The 16,554-nt window shown below is 47.4% G+C and overlaps 2 protein-coding genes across 3 annotated transcripts in view; one reads left to right on the top strand and one right to left on the bottom strand.

The window, feature by feature from the left end:
• The window catches only part of LOC127008865 (coiled-coil domain-containing protein 102A-like), a 59,548-nt gene extending 48,500 nt beyond the window's left edge, over positions 1-11,048 (bottom strand). Inside the window, exon 1 of the transcript XR_007761392.1 lies at positions 10,910-11,048. The gene's annotated coding sequence lies outside the window, so the exon portion shown is untranslated. The remainder of the gene's footprint in view (positions 1-10,909) is intronic.
• Positions 1-16,554, top strand: part of LOC127008867 (nucleolar protein dao-5-like) — a 52,424-nt gene that overhangs the window by 33,195 nt on the left and 2,675 nt on the right. Inside the window, exons 3-7 of one of the 2 annotated variants that reach the window (XM_050881252.1) lie at positions 5,030-5,122; positions 10,928-11,126; positions 11,995-12,122; positions 13,277-13,429; positions 14,756-14,853. In XM_050881252.1, coding sequence (XP_050737209.1) covers positions 5,030-5,122; positions 10,928-11,126; positions 11,995-12,122; positions 13,277-13,429; positions 14,756-14,853 — 671 coding nt within the window. The remainder of the gene's footprint in view (positions 1-5,029; positions 5,123-10,927; positions 11,127-11,994; positions 12,123-13,276; positions 13,430-14,755; positions 14,854-16,554) is intronic. The other variant, XM_050881250.1, reaches the window with a different exon arrangement.

The following is a 16,554-nucleotide window of genomic DNA, read 5'->3' as shown; positions in this document are numbered from 1 at the left end:
AGAGTTTTATATATATACGTGGACCTACTCACCTCTCTCTCTCTCTCTCTCTCTCTCTCTCTCTCTCTCTCTTGGTATGCTTTCTTTCTTCAATAAACACAAGACTATAAAACCCATTACTCGTTATCAATAAACCCAATAGTAATTTTCCTTCGTATTATACTATCGATATCCGAAGAGAGAGAGAGAGAGAGAGAGAGAGAGAGAGAGAGAGAGAGAGAGAGAGAGAGAGAGAGAGAGAGAGAGAGAGAGAGAGAGAGAGAGAGAGAGAGAGAGAGAGAGAGAGAGAGAGAGAGAGAGAGATTGGGGTAGCTCACAGTAACCATATGTAAACAAAGAATACACACACACACACACACACACACACACACACACACACACACACACACACACACACACACACAATCTTATCGTCATCGTCATCGCTGTTATTCCCGTTCGTCGTTATCTCCAGTAATATCAACATGCTCATAACACTACACAGTATCTCTTTGTCATCATTATCAGAAGCACATCATTCAGGTCCTTTAAATAACCGAGCTTTCACTATGTCACTACATCATCATTATCATATTCAGCCTTATCATCACTATCCTAATTCTAGAGATTCATTTTTTTTTTGTAAGAGCATCACTATATACATACAGCTCCACCACCACCACAACCACCATCATCACCATCTTTTAAGTATATGAATGTACTACTTCCATCTCCACCACCATTACCACCATCACCATCACCACCACAACCACCATCATCACCATCTTTTAAGTATATGAATGTACTACTTCCATCTCCACCACCATTACCACCACCACCATCACCACCACAACCACCATCATCACCATCTTTTAAGTATATGAATGTACTACTTCCATCTCCACCACCATTACCACCATCACCATCACCACCACAACCACCATCATCACCATCTTTTAAGTATATGAATGTACTACTTCCATCTCCACCACCATTACCACCATCACCACCACAACCACCATCATCACCATCTTTTAAGTATATGAATGTACTACTTCCATCTCCACCACCATTACCACCATCACCATCACCACGAGTATCTTAACGGAAATATATCTATCATTACCATCACCATCCTTCCTTTACCATAACCACCATCACCACTATCATCTACACCACAACTACACCTCCTTTAGAATCATCACCTCTCACCCTTTGTTAAATAAGACATCACCACCACCACCATCACCACCACCTCGTCACCTCCCACCACCATCATCATCACCACCATCACCGCCATAGACCTACAACGCAGATGGTGACGTCACAAAGGAGAAGGGAGGAAGGCTACACACACACACACACACACACACACACACACACACACACACACACCAACACAGACTACGGTTACTACGTCAGATGCTCTCTCCCTCTCTTTCCCCTCTTTCCTCCCCTCCCTTCCCCTCCCCTTCCCCCCTCTTTCCCATCTATGACGTCGTGGGAGGCGGGACAAAATCGATAAGATAATCCGTGACGCAACATCTCGCCAGCCAATCACAGTGCAGCTTCTGACGTCACTGTTCCCCTCTCAGCCAATAGCGTGCAAGCTCGTGACGTCATGATCCCCTTTAGCCAATAGCGTAAAGGTTCTGACGTCACGACTCTCCCTGGAATCGATTCAGTGACGAGGCTCCCACACTCATCAGACATTGGGAGAGAGAGAAGGAGGAGGAGGAGGAGGAGGGAGAGAAGAAGGGAGGGACGGAGAGAGAGAAAGAGAGGAGTGATTGAAACTGGAGAGAGGAGGGAGAGGAGAGGTTCGGAGAAATGAGAGAAGGATGAAAGGAAGAGAGGAAAAAGAGAGGATGGGAGAGAGAAAAGAGGAAGAGGGAAAAAAGTTAGAGAAAAGAGATAATGGAAGAAAAAGATTGAGAAAGAGAAAGGAAAGAAGAGGAAAATGGAGGGAAGAGAAGGGATGGAAGAAAAGAAGAAGAGACTGAAGGCCGAGGAGGAACCGAAGGGGGAAGAAGAGGAAAAGATGAAGCGATTGGAGATAAAAAAAAAGAGCAAACATAAAAGTAGAGAAAAGAGAAAACAAAATAATAAAAAAAGGGAAGAAAAGGAACGAAAAAAACATAAACATGAAGTATAAGGAAAAAAAATAGAAGGAAACGTATGGGAAACAAAAACAATAAATAAAGGGAAGAAAAAGGAGGCTGCAGGACGGGACAGAATGGGATGAACAGAATGGATGGGACATGTATGGGACAGAAGGGGAAGGAAGGGCCAGACTAACTTATGGAATGGGCAAGGTGAGGGAGAGAGAGAGAGGGAGAGAGAGGGGAAAGAAGAGGAGAGTGAGAGAAGGAGGAAGCCGAGAGAGGGGAGACATGAGGAGGAGGAAACATGAGGGAGAGAAAACGAGGGGATGAGGATGAAGGGGAATGGATTTGAGGGGAAGGAAAGGGAGGAGGGAGGAGCAGAAACTGGTTATGAGGGAATGTTGAAGGGGAGAAGATTTTGGGGTGAGGGGAGAGACTGGGGAGATGAGGAGGGGTGAAGGGTGGTCAAGGAGGGTATTATTAGAGGGGAGGGGAGGGGAGGGGAGGAGGAGAGGGGAATGGGGAGAAACCTGGAAGTGAGGGGAGACGAGGAGGAGTGAAGGGTGGTCAAGAGAGGTATTATTGGAGATGAGGGGAAGGTGAGGGGAAGGTGAGGGGAGGTGGGTGAGGGGAGATGATGACGTCATTCTCCTCACCCACATTCCTCCCTCGCTGACTCACCTTAGCTCACCTTCACCCACACAACAACACCGTCCCTTTAAACGCTGATGGTGATGATGATAGTGATGATGGTGATGGTGGTGAAAATGGTGATACAGACAATACTGGTGGTGATGATGCCGATAATGATGAAAATAATGATAATGATGATGAATTGATGATAATTACTACGATAAAAGAAGAAAAATTATCATTGTCCGATCCCGCGTAAAATTCTAATGAGCAAAGAATATAATTATGATCTTGCTGTAAAGTTTCATTAATGTATTTATTTATAATCCATTACCTATTAATTATATTGTGATGGCGATATTATTATTTTTTCCGGGGCGTGACTGAATGAGGGAGTATAGGGTGTGGAGGTGAATAAGGCGGAGGTTCAGGGGTCGTGAGTGAGTAAGGATGTGAGTCTGTGAGGGGGCGAGGCTGTGGGTCTGTGAGTGCATGGGTGAGGCTGTGAGTTATGGGTCTGTGGGTCTGTGAGTGCATGGGTGAGGCTGTGAGTTATGGGTCTGTGGGTCTGTGAGTGCATGGGTGAGGCTGTGAGTTATGGGTCTGTGGGTCTGTGAGTGCATGGGTGAGGCTGTGAGTTATGGGTCTGTGGGTCTGTGAGTGCATGGGTGAGGCTGTGAGTTATGGAGCTGTGGGTTTGTGAGTGCATGGGTGAGGCTGTGAGTTATGGGGCTGTGGGTCTGTGAGTGCATGGGTGAGGCAGTGAGTAATGAGTCTGTGGGTCTGTGAGGGGGCGAGGCTGTGACACTGTGGGCCGTGCCGTCGTGTCATCATTCAAAGGTCATAGACTTTATTAAAGGGCCGTCACTCCCCACACCCGGGGCGGCCACCCTCCCCTCCCACGGGGCTGTCAGGGGAGGGGAGGTAAAGGGTCAGAAGGCGCCTCCACGCAGGCACCTCCACACTCCCAAAACATCGCCATTAATGGACCACAGGCACATCAGGCGGCGGCCCTTCCTTGATGGCCGGGGCCGCCCCGCAGCACCACCCATTAGGAACAGCTTTGGGCATGGTCGATCAGCTCGCTCCAGAAACAGAAACAACTCGATGAGCGGCATCGACCTTCGGGAGGGCGGCGTGCCACGTGCCCATATAGCCGGCGCGGCGCTATGGATTCACGGACTCATGGCGCCAGCAGGACCCAGGCCTCTGAGGAGACTCAGGGGCCACCACTTGCTGACTCCACGCGTGGTAACAATGGTGTTGACTTAGGCGGTGTTAAGACCCTCGCCGCTAAAAGCGTTATTTTGGTCCCGTTCTTTGTAACACAAGCAAGGAAGGTCGTGGAGGTGATGGGTCAGCCGCAGCAGGACAAACACCACACAGTCGCTTGATTAATGCTGTTACTCGCTATAACTCGCTGTTTTGAGTGCTGTACTCTGGGCGGGCACCAGAAGTGCCACACGCTTCACAGGCCAGACTTATCGAGCCCAGCTCCTTGTGGCTTCAGAGGATAATTAGCACAGAAATACCACTCGTGTGCACTTACTTAACGATTTCCTGAGGGCAACGTCCCCTTCCTCACTTCCTCATGTCCCTCTCCTTCAACTCTTTCCCTCGTCAGCCTCCTGCTCTCCCTTCCCATCCCTCTCTCATCCCTCTCCCTCAACATCTTTTTCCCTTTTTCCTTTCCCTCTCTTCCCTCCTCCTCCTCTACTCTCCCCCACTGCCCAGCTGCGTTCCGACAAGCTAATGGCAAAGAACCATTACCCCGGAGCCAACCCGACGTGTCCAAGAATTTTTATATAATAATCTAACCCCTCACCCCCTCACCCCCCTACTTTCTCTCTCTCTCTCTCTCTCTCTCTCTCTCTCTCTCTCTCTCTCTCTCTCTCTCTCTCTCTCTCTCTCTCTCTCTCTCTCTCTCTCTCAGACGATTGTAAGAGAGACAGAGAACAGAGATAAATGGACTGACAATGACAAAGCAGACAAGTAATAACAGTAATAATGATAAATAGTAGTAGTAGTAGTAGTAGTAGTAGTAGTAGTAGTAGTAGTAGTAGTAGTACAACTCGCTAATAAGTATCGACACCTCTCCATCTGAAACTGATCCTCTCTTTTGGCTACTTAATTCTTTATATTTTTACAGAAACAGCGAATAACGGGGTTTTTGATTATTTCTTAGTTTTTCGCCTCTCAGCTGTTTCCTATACTGTATAACGTAGTAGCTGTAGCAGTGGCAGCAGCAGTAGTAGCAGTAGTAATAGCAGTAGCAGGAGGAGGCACTACTAACAAAAGCCTATCGTCCGCAGTGTGTCATCTGTGTGAACGCCAAGGCCACGATGCAGACCTTCCCGTGCGGCCACCGCGTCGTGTGCAGGAAGTGCTTCGTTAAGACCATCCAGGTGAGTGCCGCGCCGTTGACAGGTGTAATGACGACGGTGAGGACGGGCGTGGGTGTTGCAATGACAGCCGGGGTGGTGAGTGACGGGTGTACTAATGACTGTGGTGATAGACGTGGGTGTTGCAATGGTGGTGGTGGTGTCTGGAGGGGTGGTGGTAGTGGTGGTGGTGGTGGTGGTGTGTCTGGAGGGGTGGTGGTGGGAGGAATTTATACTTTATTGCAAATGGAAGGAAGACAGGTGGTGGTTGGTGGTGGTTAAGGTGGTGGTGGTGGACTGGTGTCGGGGGTGGAGGTATGGGTGGTGGTAGTGGTGGTAGCGGTGGGAGGTAAGGCTAGTGGTGCTGCTGAAGTCGAGGTGGTGATGGTGGTGATGAATATTGGTAGTGAAGGTATTCGAGATGGTGGTGGTGGTGGTGGTGGCAGTGGTAGGAGTGAAAGGGACAGCGAGTGGAGGAGGTGGTGGTGCTAGTGGTGGTAGTCAGTAGCAGTGGGTGGTGGTTAGGGCAGTGGGTGGTGGTGGTTGTGGTGGTGAAGGTGAAGGAGGTGGTAGGTGGTGGTAGTAGTGGTTGGTAGTGCTAAGAGCAGTGGATGGTAGTGGTAAAGGTGGTGGTAAGAGCAGTGGGTGGTGATGGTGGTGGTGGATTGGCAGTGGGTGGTGAAGAAGGAGGTGGTGGTGGTGGTGGTGGTGGAGTGAGTCACCGCGAGGCACAATGACGTCAGCGCATGCAAGACGACCATTGGGTTATTTACGCGGCGGCTTAATTATTAAAATAGCAAGACACAGGACATGCCGCTCTGTAGAGGCCGCCGCCCGAAGCCTCGCCGACAGGGTGAACTGACTGACTCCTTCCAGCGACGGGTGATGGAAATGATGGAATAGAAGGATAAGAACAATAAGGATGACAGTAGGAGTGACAACAAGAACAGATTACAGTAGGAACGTGAAGGAAGAACAAGAATAACAGAGAGAACAGGGATAACAATAATAGAAGCAGTGATATGAAGAGATAAAACAACAATAGCGATGATAGCAGGAATGATAGCAAGAACAGATAATAGTAGGAATGTAAATGTAGAAGAATAAGAGAAAGAACAGGGATAAAAATAGCGGTAGTAATAATAGTAATTACAACAACGAAATCAACAAATGATAGCAGGAATGATAGAGAGGAAAGATAGGAGAAAGAAAGTAAAGGAAGAAGAAGAATAAGAAGGAATAGTAATAATAATAATAATAATAATAATAATAATAATAATAATAATAATAATAATAATAATAATAATAATAATAATAATAATAATAATAATAATGACAGTAGCAGCAATGAAAACAAAAACATGATCGAAAACAATAACATCAATAACAACCAAAAGAAAAAGTGATGTAAATAAAGAAAAAAATACAAGAAAAAACAGGAACATTAAGTAGAAAAAGAAAACGACATTGACCCAGAAAATTAAAATCACCTTCATAAACAACAACAACAAAAAATAACAATGAAAAGATAAACATCAACAAAACCACAAAGCATTATAATCTTATAATCACCATCACCACCACCACCATCAAAGGGAGATAGATAATAATAATAATAAGAATATCCAACACTATTTAATTTAATGCAGAAAACACTAATGCAATGACCACGCCAATGTCCTCCTCAAAGACACAAAATCAACATAAAACACACAATTATCCCACAACAAGAGCAACAACAACAACAACAACAACAACAACAACAACAACATGAGAAGGAGACAGACAGCAAGACCTCACTTCCCCTCCTACCTTCCCCTTATACCTCCCCCTCCCCCCTCCCCTCCCTTCCCTCTAACAGCCCCACACGGTGAATTAACGTAATCATAACATCAAATAAACGCAAACGTGGGCCAATCAGAACTAATGAGTCACTAACAATTTCATTCATGAGTCGCTGTGTCGAATCGTCCAACATCGTGGCAACAACAACTGCTTGACACGCCATTTTCTCTTATTCTCAATGTCCTTTTTTTTTCCTACTTCAGGGAATTTACTCGGGCAAGCATTTATGTTAGGTTATGATATATCCTCCTATTGTTGCATCTATTACCCACTTAGCTATTCATTCATTTATTATTTCAAGCTCTTCGTCTTTCTCTAACTCTCTATGTTCTTTTTGACTTATTTACTCAAGGGAATTCACCAGGCAAGCATTTATGTTAGGTTATGATTCTCTTAATTTCTCGTCCATGATTCACTTAGCTATTCACTTTACTTATTTTCTGGAACTTCGTCTTTCTATTATGCTTTATGTCCTTTTCTTCACTTTTTTTTACGCGAGGGAATTCATCAGGGAAGTATTTATGTATACGTCATGATACTCTTAATGTCTCGTCTATTATTCATTCAGCTATTCACTTATTTATTTATAGCTCTACGTCCTTCTCTGACTTTATGTTCTCTTTTTACTTCTCTACTCACGGGAATTTACCACGCGTCATGATGCCCTTAATTCCTCATCTATTATTCATTTAGCTACTCACTCCTTCACTTATTTTCTAGCTCCTCGTTTGCCTCTTCAAGCTGTGAAAAAACTTGTGTGTGACTCATAGAAGTTGAGGCGGCAAAGAAGGATTCCGCTGAGATGCGTGCAACCTGTCTTTGTCCGAGTCATTCTTTGTTTCCGATAGCTTTTGTCTTAGTCACTGCCTTTGTCTTATATTGGCATTCCTTGTCCTTGGTGGCTCTTGTTTTCAGTCTAGTTATAAGCCCAATGTCCTCGGTAGTTCTTGTCCTTGTCACCATTTGTTTTAAGTAACTCTTCTCTCGGCCTTCGTGATAGACAGTAAACGCCTTATATAACCCTTTGTCGATGGTACCCCATGTCCTTGGTAGCTCTTTTCTTATTCAGTCCATGCCCTAGATAGCAAATGGCCCTCAAAGGCAATGTTCCAGGGAGCTCTTGAATTGATGAACCCTTGATATAACCCTTAGTACCCTTCGTCCTCGGTAGCTCTCGTCTTATTAATTCATTGTCCTAGATAGTTAATGTCCCTCGAAGCTAATGTCCCAGGCGGCTTTTGTCATGATGAACCCCCAAACCCTTGAACCCATGTCCCTTTCCCTGCCCCTGCCCCTGTCTCTGTCCCTGTCCTACTGATCCAGCGACCTAGGCAGCTGTGAGTGTGGTTGCGCCCCGTCCTCGTCCCGCCCCCGAAGGTATCTTAATCTTCCTCACGCTCTGATACGAGGAACGGCGGGCAGCGGTGTGCATGATAAGGAGGTTGAGTCATGGGGTGTGTGTGCGTGTGTGTGTGTGTGTGTGTGTGTGTGTGTGTGTGTGTGTGTGTGTGTGTGTGTGTGTGTGTGTGTGTGAGCATGACGAATGGACCGCAATTAAAGTGAGTTCAATACCGCTGCGTGGCCACAGGTAAGAGACTATTACATCTCTCTCTCTCTCTCTCTCTCTCTCTCTCTCTCTCTCTCTCTCTCTCTCTCTCTCTCTCTCTCTCTCTCTCTCTCTCTCTCTCTCTCTCTCTCTCTCTCTCTCTCTCTCTCTCTCTCTCTCTCTCTCTCTCTCTCTCTCTCTTTTCTTTCTTTCTTTCTTTATTATATTCCTTCTTTCTTACTATTTTTTCTTTTCTTCTCTCTCTCTCTCTCTCTCTCTCTCTCTCTCTCTCTCTCTCTCTCTCTCTCTCTCTCTCTCTCTCTCTCTCTCTCTCTCTCTCTCTCTCTCTCTCTCTCTCTCTCTCTCTCTCTCTCTCTCTCTCTCTCTCTCACACACACACACACACACACACACACACACATCCAGCAACCCTGATCAGTCCTCTGCTCAAGTCAATAAACCCATCGGGAATTAAAACGCTGCAGGATGTCGCTGATGAGACTTCGATCGATCCATTTTATTGACAGAACGCCGCCGCCGCCTCCGCTTTTTCTCATCTTTTCATTTTATCCACTCTTAACTTTTTCTTTTTTTCTGTCATTTCAAGTTTGCGTGATGTCTCCTCTTTAGTACACGCGTTTCACTTGTCTTGCCGTGCGTGCGTGGGTGACTGCATCGACGATTATCTTTTTTATTCCAACATTTGCGTTCCTTTAACTGCCACCGAAATTGGGATAAGCAACACATGAGCTGAAATTAGGCTGAGAGGTGAAGTGTGTGTGTGAGTGTGTGAGTGTGGTGTGTGTGTGGAGGGGAGGTGGAGAGGGGTCAGCCAGCCAGTCTCGTGTTTGCTCAGTGTAGTTGCTCTGAGGTAATGAAGCCGTCTAAATGCCCTCACTCGTAACATCAAACAAGTTCTAAGCAAGGTTAACCACACGCTTCGATAACTTCCTCGCTGGTCACATGAAAACAAGCTCCTTCTTTCTCCACGAAGCTGAACTGTTTTATAATTCGTTAGCGGTCTATGCTGGCGCTCTCCCCGTGACGTCAGTAAGAGTGGAGTGCATGAAAGAAAAGGTGACGGCGGTGGGTGGGTTGCCGTGTCCGGGTTGCAGACTTGAAGTGCGAGAAGTGGGCATGAGAGGAATGACCTGCAGTGTTTGATGTGCATGTGGGCTTCAGCTTAAAATGTGGCCTTAAAGAAAACTGGATAAGCTTGAGTAAGTGGGTTGCCTCGTTCGGATTGCAGACTTGAATTACTTATTATTGCGAGAAGTGGGTTTAAGAGGGATGACCTGCAGTGTTTGATGTGCATGTGGGATTCAGCTTAAAATGTGGCCTTAAAGAGAATTGGTTAAGCTTGAGTCGTTTCTTACGGATAATAAGTTTAGGACAGACAACCCTCCCAAGTAACACAGACAGACAGAAACCCAGACACACACACACACACACACACACACACACACACACACACACACACACACACACACACACACACACACACATACATCTTCCATGACCTTTCACCGAGCCCGGCAGCCGCTAAAGTGTGTGTTGACCTTCAAGGGACGAAAAGAGTGTCCCAAACATATCGCGAAGCTCTTCAAGAACGCACAGGTAAGCTAAGGTCGGGCTGGGAGTGATACTCGCCCTCAGGTGCTGACAATTAGCTTCATCCCCGCAACACCTGACCCGAAGCTTTGCCCACGGCACCAAGGAAGCTCAGTTAACACATGCACCTAAATATAATGCATAAACAGATGTTATTTCTATACGCCACCTTCAGTTACCTCCCCCTAATTAATGTTGTCTTTAGAATTTGCCTAGATTAGCCACACTTACGTATTATGGCACGCCTCTCCCTTTCTTAATTTTCGCCTCTTTTGTTATTTTCCTCTACAGGCGGCTAAAGTAGAGGATTGGCTAATGTTAATTGTTTGCCACCTTCCCTTTACTTCACTTTGCTGTTTTCTTTGCGGGATTAGATCTGCCACGATGTTACTCATTACCAACATGTCACCTTCCCTTAACTTTGCCCTAATTGTTGTTTTCTCCGCCCCGCACCTCATTGCCGGGCGCGACACTTGCACCCTGACACCCCCTTGTTAGCATTAGCATCCCACGTCACCCTTACTATTTCCTCCTGTCTCCCATTAACGGGGCAGAATTTAGTCGCAATCCATTCCCCCAAACCCAATGTTATCTTCCCGAGGCCTGGTTTTGGTATTCCCCGTGACCCCCGTGCAAACCTTTCCCACTCACACCACACGCCTTCACCACCTACTGACACTAATTAACTGTTAATTAACGGCACTCAATTCAAATATGCAAATAGCAACACCATCGCCACACACATCCTTCTCCTCCTCCCACCCCTTTTACTACCCCCCCCCACCCCCTACAAAGAGCTGCACACTAACCTGCCGTGGGCGTCGCAGGTGGCGGTGAGTCAGCGCCTGCTACCGCTGCGGTGCGTGGTGTGTCGCGCCAAGATCCTGCGGCTGCGGCAGGCGAGGGACGCGCCCTTCCCCACCTCGGTGTCGCAGTACTCCATGTCCGCCGTGGCCGCCTCCAGCAGGGTGATGCCCACCTCATCCTCCCTCTACTCCTTCACCTCAGGATCCTCCGGCGTATCAGGTGAGTGGGCTGCGTGACGCGGCGCGGCGTGGCGTGGCGTGGCGTGGCGGCCCTGGTGACCTGCCGGGGAGGCCATACAGGCTTGTTAGTATCACTAGCCACCCACACGCCCCGCCCGCCCCGCCCCGCCCCGGTCCCGTGGCCACAGCAGCGTGAGGTTCTCTCGTGAACGACGCAGCAGCTCACATGTCGGTCAAAGGGGCGTCATCATGAGCCAAAGTCTGTTTGTCACGCCTCAAGACAACCTTTGGTCGGTCTTAATGACCCGCCGTTATGACAACACGTCGCGGCCACCATGACGTTCGTGCAGCGAGGCGACTCACTAGGAACACATGGCGACACCTACGTCTTTTGGACATGTGTGTGTGTGTGTGTGTGTGTGTGTGTGTGTGTGTGTGTGTGTGTGTGTGTGTGTGTGTGTGTGTGTGTGTGTGTGTGTGTGTGTGTGTGTGTGTGTGTGTGTGTGTGTGTGTTTATAGTATTCTGATGTCTAAACTTCAGTATGTCAGTTGACATATGGCACTAGTTTCGTAACCACAGCGAAGGCTGCACATACAATGCATATATATATATATATATATATATATATATATATATATATATATATATATATATATATATATATATATATATATATATATATATATATATATATATATATATATATATATATATATATATATATATATATATATATATATATATATATATATATATATATAATGTTGCAAGGTTTGGTGCGAGGTGTTTAGTAGCAAGGGTGTACTAGCATCAGGGCTGCAGCGTGTGGGACTGCTTTATCTCAAATACTCGTGCTGCCTCTAATACCATGCTAATACCCCCGTGGCGGGGCCTTGTGTCGTGGCAGGCCTGTCGAGTGTCAGCAGTGCCAGCTCCAGCAGCGGAGGCAGCTACCGCGGGGGCACCAAGCTGACGCGGCCCGTGGCCCTCTACTCCAGCAAGCGACTTCCGCCGGGCAAGAAGGTGCGGTACACGGTGAGTCAGTTTTGTGCATGCAGCCCGTGCCTCGTGCCGGCGGCAGGCGGCAGGGGCACACAAGCCACGCACTTCCCTATTAATTAGCACACCTACACACTCTTGCCGCCCTAATGATGCACACACTACATACATACACCTCCGACCGTCTACGCATTAATCAGCAGAATGGCTGGCCACCAATGTGAGACGCCATATTTTACAAATTAGCCTTGAGTACGGTGCAATCAGCAAGCTTTGACGAGGCATGGGAAATGATTGTTCTATAATGAGGAGCTTTAAGAGACTTTTGTCCTGATACTCCAGTTTGCTAATATTCTCCACTGAACAATTAGCCGCACACTCCACTTTCCTCCTGTCGTCCAGTATCCATAATGTATTAATAGCGAAGAGCGAGCTCCTCCCTCCCACTTCACTTCATCCCACTCCAATCCAGTTCAGTTCAGCCGCCACTCTGCAGCATTTCATTGAGTGGACGCTTGGGCGGACAGCTGGTTCATTTCGCTCCCAAGTGAATCATGGAATTTATGCTTGTAAACTTAATGTCATCAGTGGCAGTGCAGACGTGCTGTCGCCTCCCTCGCCCCAGACAGAGAGGAGGGGAAAATGACACGGATCCATAAAGTTAAAATGTAATAAGATCATGAAAATTTACTTCCCTTTGTGTGAGTGTGCACTGAAACGGGATATTGTTCCGTCCATCTTTGCCAGCACAATAAATAAATGCTGTTATGCGGTGTCGGAAAATGTTAACTAGGAAGCAATGATAAGTTCCTTAGTATTAGATAAGGTCGCATATTAACAAAGCGTCCATTCCTCACCAGTTAAGTACAGTTCTCATGCTATAAATATAACTTGTTCGAGTGTAATTTAGTTTGCTTACTAGGAGAGGGAACCTTTACCATCCCTCCAAGAGACTATGCTTTGTAAACGATGTAATACAGTAATAACAACAACGGGTTCTCTGGCTATCAAATATACCTTGTTCGAGTTCAATTTAGTTTTTGTTTGCTAGAATAGGGGCCCATTACCGTACCCCTAAGAGACTATCTTTGTAAACGCTGTAATACTGCAGCAATTACTGGTTCTCTGCATGTTTTCCGCGGCCCAAGCCTGCACGAGTCTCCCATTCTTAGCCCAGTTCTCTGCGGCAGGTATCGAGCCGGAGTGGCGCCCGCAGCAAGGAGCCACTGAAGGGGGGACTGCCGCAAATTAGGATCGACGAGTACCACGAGCCCCCGTGCCGCCCTCCCCCGGTGTCCAGGCCCCCCAGGGTGCACATCAGGGAGAACAAGGTGGCTCCGCAGGTAACGTTATAATGAAACCTACACTCAGACTCTGGCTCCGGGGGTGGGCAATGACAGACCATTTTCTTGACGCAGTGGGTTGGCCAGAGGGAATGTTTCTCCTCATGCAACGCTAACAGTTAGGAAAGAAAATACAGTATATCCATTCGCTCCTCGCTCAGGATACGTATTTCAGAATTTAGAGGAGGATAAAATATTAATCAAGATACAGAACGAAACACTTGATGAATAGTGGAATACACACCTATCTGGGACAAACAATGAGTGTAATTTCAGGTCAGAAAAAAGAGAAAATATTAGAATGAAAAGAAAATCTGGGTATAGCATGGAGGGATGGGAGGCGAACATCATGAATCAGAGAACAAAGAAAGGTTGAAGATATTAAAATGACGATTACAAATGAAATACAAACTAGGGCAAGCCATATCGAGTAACATGATAACAGATGGATGGCCAAAGCAGCAGAGTGACAACCCGAGAATTATAAAATCAGGGCAGACGGGGGACCAGGAGAGATGAAGTTAGAGCATTTGCCGGAGCAGGATGGAGTACGATAACTTGAGACTCCTCTGACACCTAACAGTGAGAAGTGAACACCAATAAACAGGCCAGAGGAATAGTTTGTCTCCACGCAAAGGTATGAGAAAATAAAGTGAACCCGTGGATAATACTACCAATCATCCAATACTCTGAGCTCCGATATGACCAGTAGTGAGCACCTATCCTCCAATTCCTTTAACTCGGTACCCTCGGTTCAGTAGGCTGCCCGGAGGGGATGTCTGTCCTCACGCAAGCCAGGGAAGCACAGCCCACCCCAACCCTCGCCCTGGGCTTATCTGTAGTGCAATTTACTTGTTCTGAGTCTGTCATCTGCCCGCCATCATGCTCTACCCTCACGTGGATTGACGATCTGCGGGTATTCTTGGTATCGGGTACTGATCCTGGCGGGCACCTGTCTCGCACATCAGCCTCGGTAATAGGCCCCTTCCCTGACACTAGTGATGAGGTGTGTGGGGCCGCGGGGAAGGTGTGCATGTTGTCTGCCTGTCATACGCACCGCCGGTAATGCAACGATCATGCAATACTGGTATTGACGTGACGAAGGAACATGAGTGGCGGGAAGAGATATGCCTCTCTAGTAAGTTAAGTCGTCTTCCCTTGCCGATACGCATATGAATAAAAAAAAACACAAAAATAAGGCCAAATATGTATGTCTGGTCATTTCGTGTTTGTTCGTCAGGTAAAAACATGCTTTCTACCTTCTCTTAGCCATGATTAAGACATTTCTAAGGCCATCTATGATAGTAATGATGCAAATGTTTGCAGGAGGTGCTGGTGGGGAGGCTGCCGACCATCAAGGAATACACCGAGTTCATCACGGAGAAGGAGATCGAGAAGGAGAAATCATCATCAACTAGAATAAGGTGGGCCGCGCCTCTCCTCCCGTCACTCAGTACTTAGGCAGCTCACGTTTTGTGCTCGAGTCAACACCCAAAGTTTGTGTTGGTTGGTGTCCAGAGTGTTAGGTTAGTGTGTGTCTTCTGCCAACACTCAGATCATCTTGCAGCCTCAATAGACACAGCTCAGAGTAGTTGTCTAGTTGCTAGTTCCCTCATGTGGCTGTTCCATGGCATACTATAACAACCCCTTTGTGATAGCACTGGGGGTGTTTCATAGCACATTACAAACTCATAAAGATCATAAGGTGTTGTTCCATTGCATAAGCTCTTGGTAATAGTGAGGACATGGTACTCTCTATAGGATATCAGAACCCTTTAAACCACCCATGGGATATTCAGTAGCTTATAAGATGATGATGAGGTCATGATGATGAGATGATGATGATGATGATATCAATTACACCGTTTGCTGTTCAGTATCTCAACAAACTCTCCTTGTGGCCTTACGCAGGGCTTTGTAAGAAATGGAAGTCGAGGGGGAGAGTGAGAGGGGGTAACTGCAGCAAACCGTATCAACCAACTGGGTTATGGAGAAGTTAAAGAGTCACCCGAAGAGTTAAGTGATTGGTGGGGGCCTCCTAAGTGTTCAGTGTTGGAAGGGTTCGCCTCTACACTACTATATACCTCTGTGAAAACTCTCATATCTGATGCTGCTTGTGTCTCAACGGCTCATGGTTGTCGTGTCTCACTCACTACTTACTACTTGTAGGCTAACACTGGCTGCACACTTTTGACCTCCCATCGTCTCTCTCTTTGCCACCTTCACTACACACTACCTGACAGCTTCGTTAACTAACTCCCCCAGACGTAGCCACTAGCGCAGCGGCCCCACGGCGCGGGTGGCACCTCCGTCAGGCAGCACCTACCCCGCCCCTCCCTCGCCATCCCGCCCTCGCCCGCCGCCCGCACGCTCGCACGTCCACGCCCGCCACGCCCAAAACATACACACATACGCATCATTTCCATAATTAGCCTCAGTTGGTGCCACTGCATCACGTCATGTTCAGTTAAGCTTCATTCAGAAGCAAAATTTAATTTTTCGTTTTACACTATTTCACGGAGAAAAGATCTTCATACTATGCATTTATATCAATTCATTCTACGTTGTACATTTTAGTGTTCATTCCATAATGACAGTCTTCATGACCCTCTTGTGTTGCCTCGGCGGCCAGGCCAGACCGCGAGGCACACACTGAGTCTCCGTGAAGGGCGCCGCCCGGCCCCGAGTTGGGGCACCGCCTCGCAAGGCTGCTGTACCGCCGCGCCGCGTGCTGCACACACCGCCGCGGCCTGGCTCACGTTGGGCCTGCGGCAGTGTGTCGGGCAAGTCGCGGCGCCGCTGGGCACGAAGCCTTACGCGGGGCGCAGCAGCCTCAGGGGCCTCGGGCACAGAGTCAAGGACGAACATCGCGGCGGCGCGGGCAGCGGGCGTGGCAGGAGACCCTCCCCCCCCTCTGAGGAGGTGTTTGGCCCGGCATGAGCATGACACTCTAATACCCCGTGTTGCGGCCACAGCATGACGCAGGCTTCCCACACACTCCCCTTCACCACCTTGTCCTCAAATATAAAGAAGACACTGTAGCGTTTCTCAGTCTTTTCAAAAAGTGCACTTTTTCATAAACTAATGGAAACAATTTGTGCTGTTTTGCTGTGATAAGGATGTGT

This window comes from Eriocheir sinensis, chromosome 39 (assembly GCF_024679095.1).
Source record: "Eriocheir sinensis breed Jianghai 21 chromosome 39, ASM2467909v1, whole genome shotgun sequence".
NCBI classification, from domain to species: Eukaryota; Metazoa; Arthropoda; class Malacostraca; order Decapoda; family Varunidae; genus Eriocheir; species Eriocheir sinensis.
This window is presented reverse-complemented; position numbering and strand designations above follow the sequence as displayed.